General features: G+C 33.8%; 1 protein-coding gene across 1 annotated transcript; it reads left to right on the top strand.

Moving 5' to 3' along the window:
* The first annotated feature begins 12,183 nt into the window (after nt 1-12,183).
* On the top strand, nt 12,184-16,100 carry LOC143625783 (uncharacterized). The gene is made up of 2 exons (XM_077096029.1): nt 12,184-14,361; nt 16,027-16,100. Exon 1 carries the CDS (start codon nt 12,196-12,198, stop codon nt 14,317-14,319), a length of 2,124 nt encoding a protein of 707 aa, XP_076952144.1. The 5' UTR covers nt 12,184-12,195; the 3' UTR covers nt 14,320-14,361; nt 16,027-16,100.
* Nucleotides 16,101-17,404: the final 1,304 nt, after the last annotated feature.

Here is a 17,404-nt window from a genome sequence, read left to right as displayed (position 1 = left end):
CATGTAATCGTGTCTAAGCATTCTTTTTCCTAATATGTGCTCTTATTTACTTGTTGATTTGGATTTTTCTAATTTAGTTAAAGAAACAGCAAACATGGAGGCAAATCATGAACAAACTGCGATTGGGAACAACAGGAGCATCTGCTAGTTCACGATTTAATGTTTGTATTTTTGAGTTAAATCATGAACAACAGTTCTTGGCAGAGATTTCTTCAGTGTTAATGATTTAATGTTTGTATTTTTGAGTTACGAATATGCGATAACGATTTAATGTTTGTATTTTTAATGTAAAAACTATAAATGAAAGTTATGTGTTTTTAATCTTTGGTTTGTTGAAAACACATTCACCAACACACACTCATACTCATCTTCCAAGCAAAGAACCCTAACAACGAAAGCAAAGAATGGCTTCGGTCAGTCCGTTTTGCCTTGTAGTTACCGGTTTGCCTTGTAGTTACCGGTTTGTTATTCTGTGAAAAAATAATGGTCTTCATTAAGTACAAAATATAAAAAACAAATATTCGTATTTGAAACCGCGAAATTTAAAAAAAAAAAAAAAAAAAAAAAACCGGTTAATAAAAAAAACCGGTTAATAAAAAAACCGGTTTATTAACCGGTTCTAACCGGTTTCTAAACCGGTCCTAACCGGTTAGACCGGTTAGGGTTTTGACAGAAAAAAACCGGTTATTAACCGGTCCGGTTATTAACCGAACCGATTTTTTTCCGGGCCAAAAAAAACCGGTCCGGTTAATAACCGAACCGGTTTTTTTAAAAAAAACGGTTTGTGCACCTCTATGTGCGGGCTAGGCAATCGTGCAAGGCCTATCGAGGTTTGAGGCCCATAAGTTTTTAATTTCTTTGAATATATTTTATATATTATATAAGTTTTTAATTTCTTTTAATATATTTCAAGGCTCATTTTTATAGCTTGTGCAAGGCCCATGACGACCATCGTGCTTTTAGATACTATCGTGCTTTTAGAGACAGCCCTGGTCTTAAGGATACAATTAACCCTTCACGACAGCTGAGCTTCTGCTTTTTTATATTATTGTTTCATTACAAGGAATAATTTGACATGTTTTACATTTTTTTCATTTTATATTCTCTTTTCAATACGTTAACAAAGATTATTAAGTTTTTATATTTGTCTTTTTGTTGGAGCACATAATTAGGGTCAAGTTATTCTATAAAGGGAGACAAAAATGAGAAGCATGAGAAAGATTTATAGACACACAAAAAACCTTTCAAAAAAATAAAAAAAAATAATAATAAAAATAATAAAAAACTCAAAATTTAGTAAAAAAACAAAAATGTTTTCACCGTTTTCCTCGTTCTTAAAAAAACAATGTTGAGGGAAAAAGATCATTTTGTTTTGTGTTTATTTTCGTCATTGATTGTGTTTTTCCCTTGAAATTGTGTCTTTTTTTATATATTGTGTAACATTACTCAACATTGCGTTATATATTGTTCGACATTGTGTTATATTTGCGATCTATTGTGTCTTTTTTTAGTTATAATTGTGTCTTTTGTTCAATTTGGTCATTTTGTCTTTTTTTTTCGGCATTGTGTATTTTCGGCGTTGTTTTTTTTAACGAGAATGATGGAGAAACATTTTAGCTCTTTAAATTTTTTCCATTTATATTTATATTTTAAGTTATGATTTTTTTATTATCATTTTTTGAATTTTTTCGTGGTTTTTTGTGTGGTTACAAATTATTCTCATATTTATCAGTTTTGTATCCTTTTGCATTTTAACTTTTCTGACACAATTATCATTACATAGTAGTACTAGTATAATTATATTGTTATCAGTATTAGTTAACATTATATACACTCACACAATTTAGGTTGTTCACATGCCAAAACTAAGCTGACGGAAGGTCCACTCGTACTCACATTGATGTGTAAACAAGCCGAGCTAGATTGGTTTGTAAATAAGTCAAACCGACCTTGGCTTGATCATTAATAATTATTTTAATTGTTAGAAACAGTAATAATAAAAGAGGCTTTAAATGTAAACAAAAGAGGCTTTATTGACTCATTAATAATAATAATAATAATTCAATTTCGATGATCTTCTTTCCGGATCGAAAGACGAGTGTATCTCGATGTGGTGAATTTAGCCAGTAGCTTATTTGGAGGATTCATTGGCCGTTCAAAAAAACAAGTTCATCATCGTTTGATACAAACCCTAATTTCATCTCCGGCAACACTAGCCACCGAATGTGTATATATATATAGAGAGAGAGAGAGAGAGGAGTTATGGATTTGCATAGATGATGAAGAAATAAAGATTTGGGAATGAAATTGAATTAGGGATTTGGGTGTTAGTGTTGGTGTTGAAGTAATCAAATTTTTGATTATTATTATTTGGGGGAAATGATACGAGAAGAAGAAGAATGGTTATTATTATTATTTTTGACAGGCAGGCTCGACCTAAGGGGAGGGCGACGGAACCAGGCCCACTCTCGAGAGATACCCGTAATTGTTAAAAGAATAAAAATTATATTTTATATATAGTATTGTTTTAGCACAAAAGGCTACAAAATGACTTTTTGGTTGAATGAAAAGTTTCCTAAACTATAAAAACAAAAGTCATGGGTTCAATTCCCACAATTAGTATTCTTTTCTTAATAGAAAAAAACTTTCATTTGTTTCATATGAGTCATTTTTAGTAGCATGTTTATTCTTATTTGTTTATTTTAGGTTTTTGAAAGACAATCTTATTGGTAACATTATCAAATTATCTATTACATAATTGAGAAGTCGATTTTAGTGGCCCATTTCTTTTACTCGTTCCAGGCCCCAAAATTTTAAGGGTTTCTCGAAGATGGCCCTGTTAACAGGTGTTGCCGTAAAAGTATGGTGTGGCCGGTGGAGGAAGTGGGGAGACGGGATAAGGATGAATAAAATGATGATGCAGATCTAGAATCAAGTCCTCCAATTATTATTAGGTTTATTGGAATTTAATAATCCCTATTGACAGGTGTTGGCTGATAATAATCTATATTCATTTTATAACCACTGGCGGTCACAAATTTAAAAAAGCTGGCCGTCAATGGTCCTCCGTTAAAAAAGACTTAACGACGTTATAATTTTTTCTGAATTTCAAACTAATGTTTTAGGGCCTTTGATCGGAAGGAGGATACATGTCGATTGATGTAAAACTTAGCTCGAAACAGTGATCTAAACGGCTTGATTTTTGTTAATTGGAAGTTCAAACACCCTAATCGAAGCATTGTTTCGGCGTTTGGAGAACCTTTTCGTACTAAGTTTTACATCAATCGACCCGTATCCTCCTTCCAATCAAAATCCCTAAAACATTAATTTGAAATTCGGAAAAAAGTATAACGCTGTTAACTCTTTTTTAACTGGGGACCATTGGCAGCTGACTTTTTTAAAATTGGGATCGCTAGTGGCAATAAAATGAATAAGGATTATTATCGGCTAATACCAGTCAATAGGGATTATTAAAATCCAATAAACCTTATTATTATTACATTAGATTTATGTGTGAAAGGACTTTTGAAAGGATTTTTCTGCCCTTTTTTGACAGCCAAACTAACAGAAAACCCAACTGCAAAAAAAAGGACCACCTCAGGTGCCATATCTACGAAGATGTCATCACGGGGTTGAAAGCTGCGTTTTGGATTTCACCAGAGGAACCATAATTGCAATTAACTCATTTCAAATTGTGCGTTTCAGTCTTCTTTGTTTTAAGAGCATTCACATCCTGTCTACCATATTCTGTGAGTTGTGTTTTTATAATAAAGACTAGAAGAAGGGTTTTAGTGAGCAGGGGAAACTATTGTATACGATAATGATACATTCATAGCGGAAGAAAAATCACTATCGACTCAACTTGACGAGTCAGTAGCTGCTTTTAGAGTTGGGATAAGTAGGGTAGCATATATAGAGAGAAATTTATGATGTTGTGAGTGGAGAAGAGAGAAACGCGGTGATTTTTCTGTAAATTTGAAAAGTTACTGTGCACATCCTATAATTTTTTATTGTTTGTTGAAACTTGAAAGTGATTGTGAGTGAATGATAGAGAAACTGCAATGATAAAAGTATGAAAAATATTATTTAATTCATAAGAAGGGAGAAAATATAGTTTTTTTGAGTGTAATTTTGGATTTAAGGATTGATAAATGGATAAGATTATAAGAATACTCTAATTTATTACAGAAAGTATTAAATTTGCGGGCCTATCTGACACATTTGATTTGATAAAGAAAATGATTGGGGCTGATTTAAGATAGTTAGGTATTAGGTGGTTGACATATGAAAATAGGCATTTATTGTTTTAAAGATAGGTATTAGGTGATCTGATTCATTATTGTTTTAAATTGAAACTTGAAAGTGATTGTGAGTGAATGATAGAGAAACTGCAATGATAAAAGTATGAAAACTTTTATTTAATTCATAAGAAGGGAGAAAATATAGTTTTTTTGAGTGTAATTTTGGATTTAAGGATTGATAAATGGATAAGATTATAAGAATACTCTAATTCATTACAGAAAGTATTAAATTTGCGGGCCTATCTGACACATTTGATTTGATAAAGAAAATGATTGGGGCTGATTTAAGATAGTTAGGTATTAGGTGGTTGACATATGAAAATAGGCATTTATTGTTTTAAAGATAGATATTAGGTGATCTGATTCATTATTGTTTTAAATTGAAACTTGAAAGTGATTGTGAGTGAATGATAGAGAAACTGCAATGATAAAAGTATGAAAACTTTTATTTAATTCATAAGAAGGGAGAAAATATAGTTTTTTTGAGTGTAATTTTGGATTTAAGGATTGATAAATGGATAAGATTATAAGAATACTCTAATTCATTACAGAAAGTATTAAATTTGCGGGCCTATCTGACACATTTGATTTGATAAAGAAAATGATTGGGGCTGATTTAAGATAGTTAGGTATTAGGTGGTTGACATATGAAAATAGGCATTTATTGTTTTAAAGATAGGTATTAGGTTTGCAACGTGTTAACTGGTAAGACTTAGACTCAAACATTAAACAAAAATTTGTAAGAGATAAAAAATATAGGGGACCAAAGTTGAACATTGAAAATTGTTTTGAGCTAAAAATTAAAAATGATTTATAACAAATTTGTAAAAATAAGTATCTATATCTATACTATATATAACTATATATAAAGCAAGAGTTAAGAACCTTTTAAATTTTAAAAGGTACAAAACTCATTGCTTTATGTACAACACATAATGCATAAAAATTACAGAAATTATGGGTAATTAAGTATTTACACACAAATATTACCATAAACTGTCATTCTTCCAAATTATACTTATAACTTTGATCCCTTAACTTCACTTACCTTTTTGTAAATTTAAATAATAGTTACACATATGCCCCTAATTCAAAACAAACTGCCCCATGGCTTTTTAACGGCAATAACTTTTTTACACGTTAATATTTTTTCAAAAAAATCGCATCATAAAAACGAGCATATTTATTCTCTTTAATTTGAGTATAATATTGCTATAGTTTTAGTTTTAAAAAGTTAACATGTTACACAATTACCGTTTAGAATCGGTAACAGATCGAATCGGGTGAGCTCGGGTCGATACAAAAAATGGTTAATTTGGTTCGGGTTTGAGTAGAAAGGGGCCAGGTCATAACGCTGTTGAGTCGGAACAATGTTGGGGCCAAAACGAGTTGGTTTAAAAAATGAGTCGGAACAAGTTAAAACAATGTATATTTCAGGTTTGCTTATTGATTTTCGTCATCGGTTACACAAATATCTTTGTTTACATGTACCGGGGCCGATAAACGCGTGTCCAGCACCACGTAAAAAACATAACCAAATCTTGGTAAGCGCTCAAGTGCTCAACCTAGCGCCCTGCATAGGTAATCGGCATGAATTGCACGCGTGGTGTTGGTTAAACATGTTTTAATGTTGGTCACATGCATTCTGGCCCGGTTACGCATGTTCAATCTTCGATTACACGCAACTGACTTTGCACGAGTTACGTGTCCAATTTCGGGCTACGTACGCACTGTGATCAGGTGACGTATATACTGACACGGACTACGCGTTCAATGTCAAGTTGCGTACGTCACCGCCGCCTCGCGCGGGCACCTAGCTAGTAAGGATTAAAAGCAAAAAAGTGCAAAAACTTATAACTATTTAGTAGGGTTGTAACGAACCGAACGGACACGAACAATGTCTTGTTCATGTTGTTGTTAAGGAAATATTGTGTCAACGAACGGTTCACGAACACTTACCAAACGAGATTTTATGTTCGTACTCGTTTATTAAGAAAATGAATGTGTTCACGAACGTAAATGAACACAACTAAAATCGACAGATTCTAGAGATTGGGACCGATGTATTCATTAATGTGAATAATAAAAGCCCGTAAATGAATCGAACGAACATGAACAATGACATGTTGGTGTTCGTTTATTTAACTTTAAAAGAACACGAACACTTGATCAAACATATATTTATATTCATGTTCGTTTATTTAAAAAATAAACATTTGTGTTCGTTTGTTTAAAATATAAACGAACATAACTGAACAGAGATAAACGAACATAAATGAACAAGTTTAAATGAACACAACAAACATAAACGAACATAAATGAAAATACTTAAATGAACACAAATTAACAAGTATAAAATCTTTAAGTAGATGACTCATCCAGATAATATTTAATTATTTTCTATTAATACACAAAACAAGCATAAATATATAGACATAAACAAACATAAACGAACGTTCAATAACATAAATGAACGAACATAACATGTGTTCATGTTCATTCGTTTAACTAAATGAACACACATTTTTTGTTCATGTGCGTTCGTTTATTAAATAAACTAGCATAAACAAACCTTCCGCCGAATAGTTCACCGAATGTTCAGTTCGTTTACATGCCTACTATTTAGCATATCAACAACGAAATAAAGACTTAACAGTGAACTTTCATTTCCGTCCTCGCAATTTGGCCAGCTTTATCATTTTCGTCAAAATAACAAATTTGTAAAAACATGAAAAGTATAAGGATTAAAAGTAAAAAAATACAAAAAGTTTTAACCATTTAGCAGATCAACAATGAAATAAAGACTTTACATTGAACTTTCATTTTTCCAATCACTAGCATTAAAAATATATAAATATGATATATCCAAAATCCTAAATATAATATATAAAAATATAAAATAAATATCGGGTTTAGGTAGCCCCATCCCAAACCCTTACCCGATTATAAAATCTTTTCTTAAACTCAACCCAAAACTTAAGGGTGCTATCGGGTATTGAGCAAACCCGAGGGTTTCGGAGATACTCGTTAATTATAAAGAAATCTATGTTGGATTACTTGGGTATATAATCGGATAAATGAGGCCATGTTATCGGGTAATAAAGTTGAGCAATTGTTCATATTACAAATCTCATACATGTTCCATCATCAATGTAAGAATTCAATAAAATTTGAAAAACAATTAAATGATTAACTCATGTTTTCCGGTCTTCATCAGTTTAGTGTTCTTATTGTAGGGCTAATTTAATTTATTTATCCATTTCTAGATATCTTCATTATTTGGTTTTTGTTATTATTTTGTTTTGTTTCTCTCTTACAAGAATCAAGAATTTAATAAAGTTTTCTAATTGCCTGGCTTCCATTATTGTTCTTCTAGGAGTATATTCACATCAGTCTCATATGTGTATACTTAATGTGTTCAGTTGATGTTAATCTAATCCACAGGACGAAATTAAGGCTTAGTTGGTTACTATCTTATATAAGATGCAGTTAGCAGTAGAAATTGTGTGGAGTTAACTCTACAGGCTAAATATTTTTCATTGTATTGACACAAGTTTGTTTAATTTTCCTTTTGGTAATATCTTAAATTTGTGTGACTAGCTACTTGAGGTTGTGAGGATGAGTACAAAAAAGCCCAGTTAAAATGCAGTGCAGTCGATAAGCATGCCAAGCTGCAGGCTTCTAAGAGATTGGAAGAGAGAATCCGGAAGTGTGCGTTTGTTCTAATGATTCGGTGTACGTGCCATGAACTATGACTTAGATTATATTATATATATAGGTTACAGAAGAGTGGGATTTAATCCTGGCCCTCTGAATTCACCACTTTTGATCTCAGCTTTTTAATGCCATTAAAAAATGGTTATTCCTTTTGATCACGTGTTCATCTTACACGAATGCCTACAAACCCTAAGAAGAACGATTCAACGAACGAAGAGGGTGATTGAACGATTGGAGATACCGAAATACGCATCGAACGATTGGACAATTGTTTCAGGGTTGGAGGATCAATTGAAGCTTTGTTATGCTGATTTGGTCAAATTTAACCATTGGACTGTTCGGTCTCAACTTAAATCACACGCTTTGATTCACAGTGTTCGATTCCAGTCTCGTGCATGGACGCTCTCAAAGGTACGAACAATTACATGTTTACGGTGAATTTATAGTTTTTCATGCTGAAATTGATTGATATTGGATTATTTGGTTGATGAAATACAAGTACCTAAACGCATGGGTAAAACTTTTTTAAGATTAATTGTAAACATATTGGGCAAAACTGTTTAAAAGATTACAGTTATTTTTGAATTGGATCTTGACTGTTTGGAAGTGAAAGTTGCAGTTTTGTTGTGCAACTGATTTGATATACTGCAGGTTTGTGGTTGCCTTTGGTCACTGATTTGTGAAGGACATAATTATGCAGCAAGATGGTTCAGGGGTATTTTCGGGATTGATGAATCTACGGGTTTGGCATATTTGCAGCAAATGTGCAAGGTAGCACCCAATTCTCTTTGCCATATAATCATCATTTGATTGATCTATATGAATTCTAGACACAAGTGATATGCAGAATAAAACACTAAAATTCAATAAAGTTGAAGAATTTGAAACTTTTTGTTCGTATAATATTGCAGAAAAAGAACAAATTTGGCAATCCTTGTAATTGGAAAAGGCGGAGTTTGAAAATCTTCAACTGTTAAACTCCTTTTCGTTGGTGAGAGAATTGTTCCACTCGCTGCATTTTAGGTTGGAGATTTTAATTTTATACTTATTGTACACATTGAATTCCTTATTTGTTCACTGAAATGGACTTGTAGTCAGAACTACAAAGACCACCGTATGGTGTCGTGCCACAGGAGCGTTCAGGGTTCACATTGAACATAATCGACATTGCAGTCATTGTTAAGGAAGGAATGTCAATGACCAGGCCATTGACATCATCAGGTCATCTTTGTTTTCCCTGCTTTTTAGTCATGGCTGTATCAAAGATAGTGACTTTATACTCACTTTTTAAAAGATAGTGACTGTATCAAATATATATAACTAATTCGGCTTTCTTAGCAGGTTTCTTAATTATGAAGAACAAGACAGGCATATGTTTTGCTTTGTGTGAAGACTAGACACATATAGGATCTATACATCAGACAGGTAGGTTGTGAAAGCCATAAGTAATATCTTTGGTCAAGAAATATGGTAAGTTATATCACTGTCAGAAGTAGTCTTAATGTATAATGAGTTTTTGTCAGAAGGATCAGAGTCTTTTCTTCAAAATTACTCTCTTCCCCTTATCACACACACGAGTGCGTGCAAAATGTACACGTATTATGCTAAATATACTGAGGGCCTGTAGATCATTTCTAATCATGTTTGCTTGGTTAATAACAGTGGCAGATGTAACAAAAGGTTGGTCATTTGACTTCCACCAGAGTTGTTAATGGGTTGATTTGAGTGGGTCAAGCACAAAAATTCGCACACTCTGAACAACTAGAAGAAAATGACTTGCCCTTCCTCATATAGATTGATCACATATTTCTTTTACGGGTCTGCTTCAGGACTGCTGGTGGGTTACCAGGTTTGTTATTCTTGAGCTTTATATATTGAGAATGCATATTGAGTCAAAAAAAAAAAAATTATAGTTAACCGCCATTAAATAATTAAAAAAAAACTTATTTTACAACTTGCTTTTATAGATTTGATCACATATTTCTTTCACGGGTCTTCTCTAAAACTGCTCGTAGGTAACCAGGCACCCATACATGCGAAACGCGCTAACTAGGCGCTTGTACGCGCGTAACGTGTAACCAAGCACGGTACACATGAAACGGGCTAACCAGGCGCAAGACGTTCGAAATGCGTAACCGGGTGCCCGTATGCATGAAACAGATAACATAACCAATCGCCCGTATGCGTCAAATAGATGTTCTTATTATTGTTAACTTTCATGATAACTTATTATTTATATAAATCTTTCTGTAATGTTACTGTCTTGAATATTACAATGACACTAATCTCATTTTAGTTTCACAATGGTAGTAAAATAGATGTTCTCTGTTATGTTTATGGAATGATATAGGGAAACAAAATGAGGTTGGTAAATGGTAATGGCATCTCTGCTTAACAGCTGACTTCTTTTATTTTTATCTTCTACTTTACTAGACCTTTGAGTAAAAGATAATAGAAGAAGTTGATGTGTTTTTAAGCAATATTATAATCTTGTCATTATTGGAGCTTGCAAGGACCCTGTGATGATCATAGCATCAAATGGATGGTACTTTAACAAAACACTTGGTAAGTGAGATCAAACAGATTGGAGATTCTAATGAAGTGGACCATTTTCTTTTTCATTCATTACACAAGGTGTGCTTTTATTTTAGTCATATACTATTTTGGTTTAGAATGAAAAAAGAATTATATATAGATGTGTCATGATATTAAACTCCCGTCCGCCGGACGGGTATAAAACTATTAAAAAAGATTTTAATCATCCCTCTGCTCATTCGTGTTAATGAATTAATGTAGTTGTCACATTCTTATGTTGATGTTTCCGTCCACCGGAAGGGTAAAATACTAGTTGAATTAAAAGGTTAAAAATACCACGACAAATATGCTATATTATATGCTTGGAGAGAAAGAGATACATAAGGGAGCTACTAGAGGGACAAGATCATGATGCTTAGATCATATTATACTCATAGTCATTTTTTATTTTGTGAAATGTTTGCAATCAATTAATAAAGTTCTATCTTCAAAAGAATTTTATAAAACCTGGTACCATTTAAATTTTATGAACAAAATAATACTTCATATCAAAGCTTCTTCTTTTTTTTTAAACGAGGGTTTTTCTTTTTGAATGATAAAAAACTTACACAGTTTTTTTTGTTTCAGAAGATTTGATCCATCACCACATCAATTGACAAATCTTGATACAACTAAACTAGGCCACTTAGTCACTATATCATATCTTAGTTCCAATTTTCATGATGCCCAACTAATCAAACAACATTATCAATTTTCTATATCCAAACACCAATTAAAAAAAAATACACAAACACACAAAAAAAAAATACAAACACCCCAATTGAACATGTACTGATATTTCAATTAGGGGGTGTTTGGGTGAGCTTTTCAAACTTACTTATTTGATTTTTAAAAAGTAAAAAACGCTTTTCAAGAGGAAAAAAGTGAATCCGGTGCTGTCAAACACTAAGTTTAGGTGCTAAACCACTCAAAACTACGTAATTTTGATTAAAAGCACTAAAAATCAAAACTAGCACACCCTATTTTTACTCCCTTTATGTGTTTCGTGCTTCTTCTCCTTATTTGCACCGCTCCTAAGTCGACAAATATTCCATATTCAAGCTTTTATAACAACTCGATTACAAATCATAATTTTCTTTTCGGGTTTTTCCGTACTGCTCCTACAAAAATGGCTTGCTGATTCTTAAATAGCTTTCTTTCTTCCAAATTTTACTTTTCACAAATCGTTTCGTCGACTTGGTTATATCGAACAAGAAGTAGGATTAAAACTTTCAAATCAGATGATAACAGCAAGCAAAATAAAGCAGGTGAAAATATGTCCACTTTATGGAATGTAAATAAGAAGCACGAAATGAAGAAACACATAAAAGGAGTAAAAATAGGGTGTGCTAGTTTTGATTTGTAGAACTTTTAATTAAAACTACGTAGTTTTAAAGAATTTGACACTTTAATTTAAACGTGTAACGGCGTCATATTCGTTTTCCTCTTAAAAAAATCAATAAGTAATAACCAAAATTTAAAATCTCATCCAAACACCCAATTAGTTTGTACTTGTGTTCCCACCAAACTCTCCTTCAAATCAAATTGTTTCACTTCTTTCTGAGATCCATGATCACCAATTTCCATCTCAATTCTTGAAACTATGCTGAAAAGATCACCTCTTTCATCATCAACCCATTTCCTCAAAATCAAAACCCTAAAATTTCCCCTAAATTCATTCTGCTCTTCAAACGACAATAATCCAATAAATCAAGAATCCGATACAGACTGGGTTGAATTACTAAAACCCTTCGACATCCAACAGCTCAGGAAATCACTCAATCGAATCACCCCACTTCAGCTTCACAAATTACTTAAACTCCCATTAGATGCACCAACATCACTCCATTTGTTCAATTGGGCCAACACCCAGAAAGGATATTGCAACACATTCGATGTGTATTACGCTTTAATCGATAAGATCGGTGCGGCTGCTGAGTTTAAAACCCTTGACGGGTTATTATTGCAGATGAAAGATGAGGGTATAATTTTTCAAGAAACCTTATTTGTTATGATCATGAGGCATTACCAACGAGCTGGATTACCCGGTCAAGCTACCAGATTGCTGTTGGAAATGAGGTCTGTGTTCTTGTGTCAACCGGGTACGAAATCGTATAACACCGTGTTGGATATTTTGGTTCAAGGAGACTGTTCGAAAGTCGCACACAGCGTGTTCGAAGAAATGCTTCAGAGAGGGGTTTCGCCTGATGTTTTTAGTTTCGCGATTGTGATGAAAGGGCTTTGTTCGGTTAATGAGGTTGATGCTGCGTGTGCGCTGCTACGAGGCATGACGAAGCACGGGTGTGTCCCGAACGCGATTGTTTACCAGACGTTAATGCACGCTTTGTGCAAGTTTGATAGAATCGAAGAAGCATTGAAGCTTTTTGAGCAGATGATACTCATGGGGTGTACGCCTGATGTTGAGACGTTTAATGACATTATTCATGGTCTTTGTAGGGCAAAACGGATCCACGAGGCTGCAAAGTTGGTTGATCGAATGCTTCTTCGCGGGTTTAACCCTAATTCTCTAACTTATGGTGTATTAATTCATGGGTTATGTCAAACGGGTCAAGTTGAGGAAGCTAAGGCCTTTCTTAGCAGAGTTCCCGAACCAAATAGCGTCATGTTTAACATGCTAATTAATGGGTTCGTATCAAAAGGGCAGTTTGAAGAAGGTAAAGCAGTTATTACAGATATCATGTATAGGAACAACTGCAAGCCCGATATTCATACTTACAACACACTCATTCGTGGACTCTGCAAAGACGGGCTTTTGGTTTCAGCTAGTGAGTTGATAAGGGAAATGACATTAAACGGAACCGAACCCGATATTCATACTTACACAATCTTGATAGACGGGTTTTGCAAGAAACAAAGATTAGATGAAGCCCATGAGGTCGCGCTTGAAATGTTTAAAAAGGGGCTTTGTTTAAATACCGTAGGATACAATTCGGTCATACACGCGTTATGTAGAGCCCGAGACGTCGATAGAGCGTTAAACGTTTTTCATGAAATGTGTATTGAAGGGTGCAAACCCGATATTTACACGTTTAACTCGTTAATCTTTGGGTTATGTGACGTTGATGACGTGGAAGCTGCTTTAAAACTGTTCCAAGATATGGTTTTAGAGGGTGTCGTTCCGGATACCGTGACCTACAATACTCTAATTAATGCTTTTTTAACCCGAGGTGGGATTCATGAAGCGTTTAAGCTCGTTAAGGACATGCTATTTAGAGGATGCTCGCTTGATGAAATCACATATAACGGGTTAATAAAGGCGTTATGTAAAGATGGAGCCGTTGAGAAAGCAATGGGGTTGTTTGAAGAAATGGTTGAAAAGGGTGTGAACCCGAGTACGGTTTCATGCAATCTTTTGATTAACGGGTTGTGTAAAACGGGTAAAGTGCAACGGGCGTTCAATTTCTTGAAGTATATGGTGCATTTGGGGATGGTTCCGGATATTGTGAGTTATAATTGTTTGATTAATGGGTTGTGCAAGATGGGTAATGTTCAAGAAGCTGTGAATTTGTTTGAAAACTTGTGGGTTAAAGGTGTGGAACCGAATGTGATTACTTATAATACTTTGATATCTTCGTATTGTAAAGAAAACATGTTTGATGATGCATGTTTGGTTCTAAGTAGAGGTGCTGCTAAAGGGTTTGTGCCTAATGATGTAACATGGTATATATTGGTTTCTAGTTTTGTTAAAGAGGTTAATGATTTATAAAGAGAATTGTAAAGGAATTGTAAGAGTATAATTATGTGATTTGTTATGTTTTTCGGTTACTCTGTATATTTGTTGGATGACCGAAGATCACTTTGCAAAGTAAATACTTCAGTTGTCTAAAAAAATGCGTGGTAACGAGAACAATAACAAAAGAATTATGTTGCAAGTGATTCACTCAAAATTGTGCTAGAAGGTTCAAAACAAGGTTGGTTCTCTCATTAAAGTTAGCATTTCTTATGCTACATAGGTTTGTTGCAAGTTACCTTGGAATATTAGGCTTTAACTTGAAATGTTTGAATGCAGATTTTACAAGGTTGATTGGAATAAAAGAAAGTTTGAGGTCAAAAGTTGCAATTGTGCAAAAGATGAGGTACTGATACTAACATTGCATTCTTGAGTTTTTTATTTAAAGGTTTGAAAAAGAAAAGATAAGAAAATTTTTATTTTTTCATTCTTGAGTTTTTTTATTAAAAGAAAAAAAAGAGAATGGAAAGAAAAATTAGGGATTTTTTCCTCAAAAACTTTCCAGCCAAATATGACCTGATTCTGAAGGAAAGTTTATAGTCATGTACAATATATTATATTTGGTATATAAATCTTTGTTCTTGTTCAAAACAAGGTTACTAGCTATAGTTCATTTCCTTTACTAATACCGGGGGCGCAGCTTAAGAGGGAACGGGGGTGACCCCGGTCACTCCCGTTTTCTCTGTTAATAAGATATATTTTGCAATTTTTTCCGAAAATTTTTATAGGTATTAAGCGCAGTCACTGTCAAATTAAGCGCACCACCAATTTTTATTTTTTAAATATAATACCCTATCGTTTGATTTTTTTTATAAAACCTCATGGTTTTTATAAACAAATGTTATAAAAATTATAAAAAACTTAGTTTTTAATAGCACTCGAATTTGGAGGGGCTTGTTGTAAATTATTAGATAACATAACTTTAAATAAAAAAAACAAAAAAGGATCGCCCTAACCAGCTGCTTCCTTTCTGCCTTTTGTTCTGTCTGAGTTCGCCAATCGCCACCGCCCACCGACCCACCGCTGTCCGCGCTCATCCACCGCCGCCGCTCATCCACGCTCATCCACCACCACAAGGTAATACTTTATCGGCTCTTCCTTTGTGTTATTGTGTTGTTAAATCAATGATTATAAAATTAGGGTTTGTAATTATGAATTAGGGATTTAGGGAAATTAGTCAATTAAGCTTGTAATAGGTACTGTATGATAAAATTTTACTCTAACTTACCCTATTGAATCTTCTTAGTTAGGTATAGTTTTTTTTAGTTGTAAGAACAATCGTTTTGAATGAATGAAAAACAAATTATATATATGGATGTCATATTGTTTGATCCGACCCGAACCGAACCGAACCACCGACACGGCCCGAACCACCGACACGAACCGAATCGCTAACCCTAAAATTTTTGGGTCCGTGACTTCGGTCACCGCCATGATGAAGCCCAAGCTTCGCCACTTACTAATACTATGAATAGAAAGAGGCAGTGGATATACTTACCTGGGACTTGAGTGCCTTGAATGTTGTATGTAGTCAAAAACTTTAGGGGATATGTGTTCTTGTTTGTTAACTATTTTCTTGATATTTTTGTTTGTGCAATTATATGATTGTTCTTATAAATCGTTGGCAAAAATTTCAGGTTAAAATGGCACAGTACTATCAATTAACGCATCAATCATTATGAGCATTCATCTCATCATACAAAGCTCAATACAAGATCGATCAATTACAACATGTCAATATTAACAAAGTGTCAAAAAGTCATCATCATCGTACTTTGTATATCCCACCAATAGCAAAGCTATGGTAGGGTCTGAGGAGGGTAAAATGTAGACAGCCTTACCTCTACCCCGTAGGAATAGAGCGGCTGCTTTTGGTGAGACCCCCAACTCGATAGTAGTTTGCATCAAGCCTTGGACATAAGGCACATAACAATCAACCATCGGCACACCGGCTGATTGGTGCATGTACCCTTGTCTTTCGGCTATCGACGTCACCACATGATGCCTGATTAACCTTCCGCCACTTTTAACGTTATTTTCACGAGAGTAGTAAAATAGCATCAAAATTAGTGCAATTTCACTTTTGCCCACCCGAGGATTAACACAAAAATCAATACAAGATCTTGAAGAGATTAACAATTTTATATAAAAAATAAATTCTTTTAAATTTCTTTTTAGAACAAACAAAATTTTATGAAAAGGGCATGATTTATACTGTGCAACCATTCCATACGAGGAAGTCTTTTAACGTAGTGCAAAATTATTGTGTTTGAAAACTGACCACTGCCTTGCAAAAGCTATATTTAGGAATTTGCCTGGACTTTTCATTCACAAACCCTGGCAAGACTTTGTTGTTGTTCTAGATGTCAATTTGTAGTTGTATTATTTTAGAAAACATCCATAGACACGTTCATGAAATAAGAATGTTGATAGGCAAATCATAACCATGGTCCTACTCATCCAGAGCCGGCTTAGAGTATGTGCGGGTTAGATAATCGTGCAAGGCCCATCGAGTTTTAAGGCCCAAAGTTTTTAATGTCTTTGAATATATTTTATATATTATATGAGTTCTTAACTTCTTTTAATATATTTTGAGGCTCATTTTTATATCTCGTGCAAGGCCTACAAAGACCATTGAACTCTGTACTCATCTATGCTAGCACGGCGAAAAATACCCTAACTCGTGGTTGCTGTTTTATCAACATCTAGCAAAGAAAAAACCTACATATTTTCTTTTCCATTTTCGAACAGCGACTTTCATTCAACCGGCAAACTAGCAAGATGCTAGAGCCAAAAACAAACTAGAAACTAAGTTACAAAGAAAAATTACACAAATCTTTCCAATTCAAAACTTTGAACGACAGCCTATTTTTAATCTAAAGAAAACCCAAAGATTTAATGTCTTCCATGAATTTAGAAATCACAACCGCTTTATCTTCAAAAATAGCCTCGTTTCTAGCTCGCTTTCCAAATGCACCAGCACACCGTCATTATAATTCCTAGTAAAGCCTTCTTCTTTTTGTTACATAACAGAACAGTTTTATGAATTCCAAGGAGGCCC

This window comes from Bidens hawaiensis, unplaced genomic scaffold (assembly GCF_021521415.1).
Source record: "Bidens hawaiensis isolate Kalapana, Puna unplaced genomic scaffold, B.hawaiensis_p1.1 tig00004242_1, whole genome shotgun sequence".
Taxonomy (NCBI): domain Eukaryota; kingdom Viridiplantae; phylum Streptophyta; class Magnoliopsida; order Asterales; family Asteraceae; genus Bidens; species Bidens hawaiensis.
The sequence above is the reverse complement of the archived record's forward strand: the minus strand, read 5'-3'. Positions and strand labels throughout refer to the sequence as shown.

Bases quoted from the DNA above. Each gene is read 5' to 3' on its own strand.
- LOC143625783 (XM_077096029.1), top strand. From the start codon at position 12,196: ATGCTGAAAAGATCACCTCTTTCATCATCAACCCATTTCCTCAAAATC.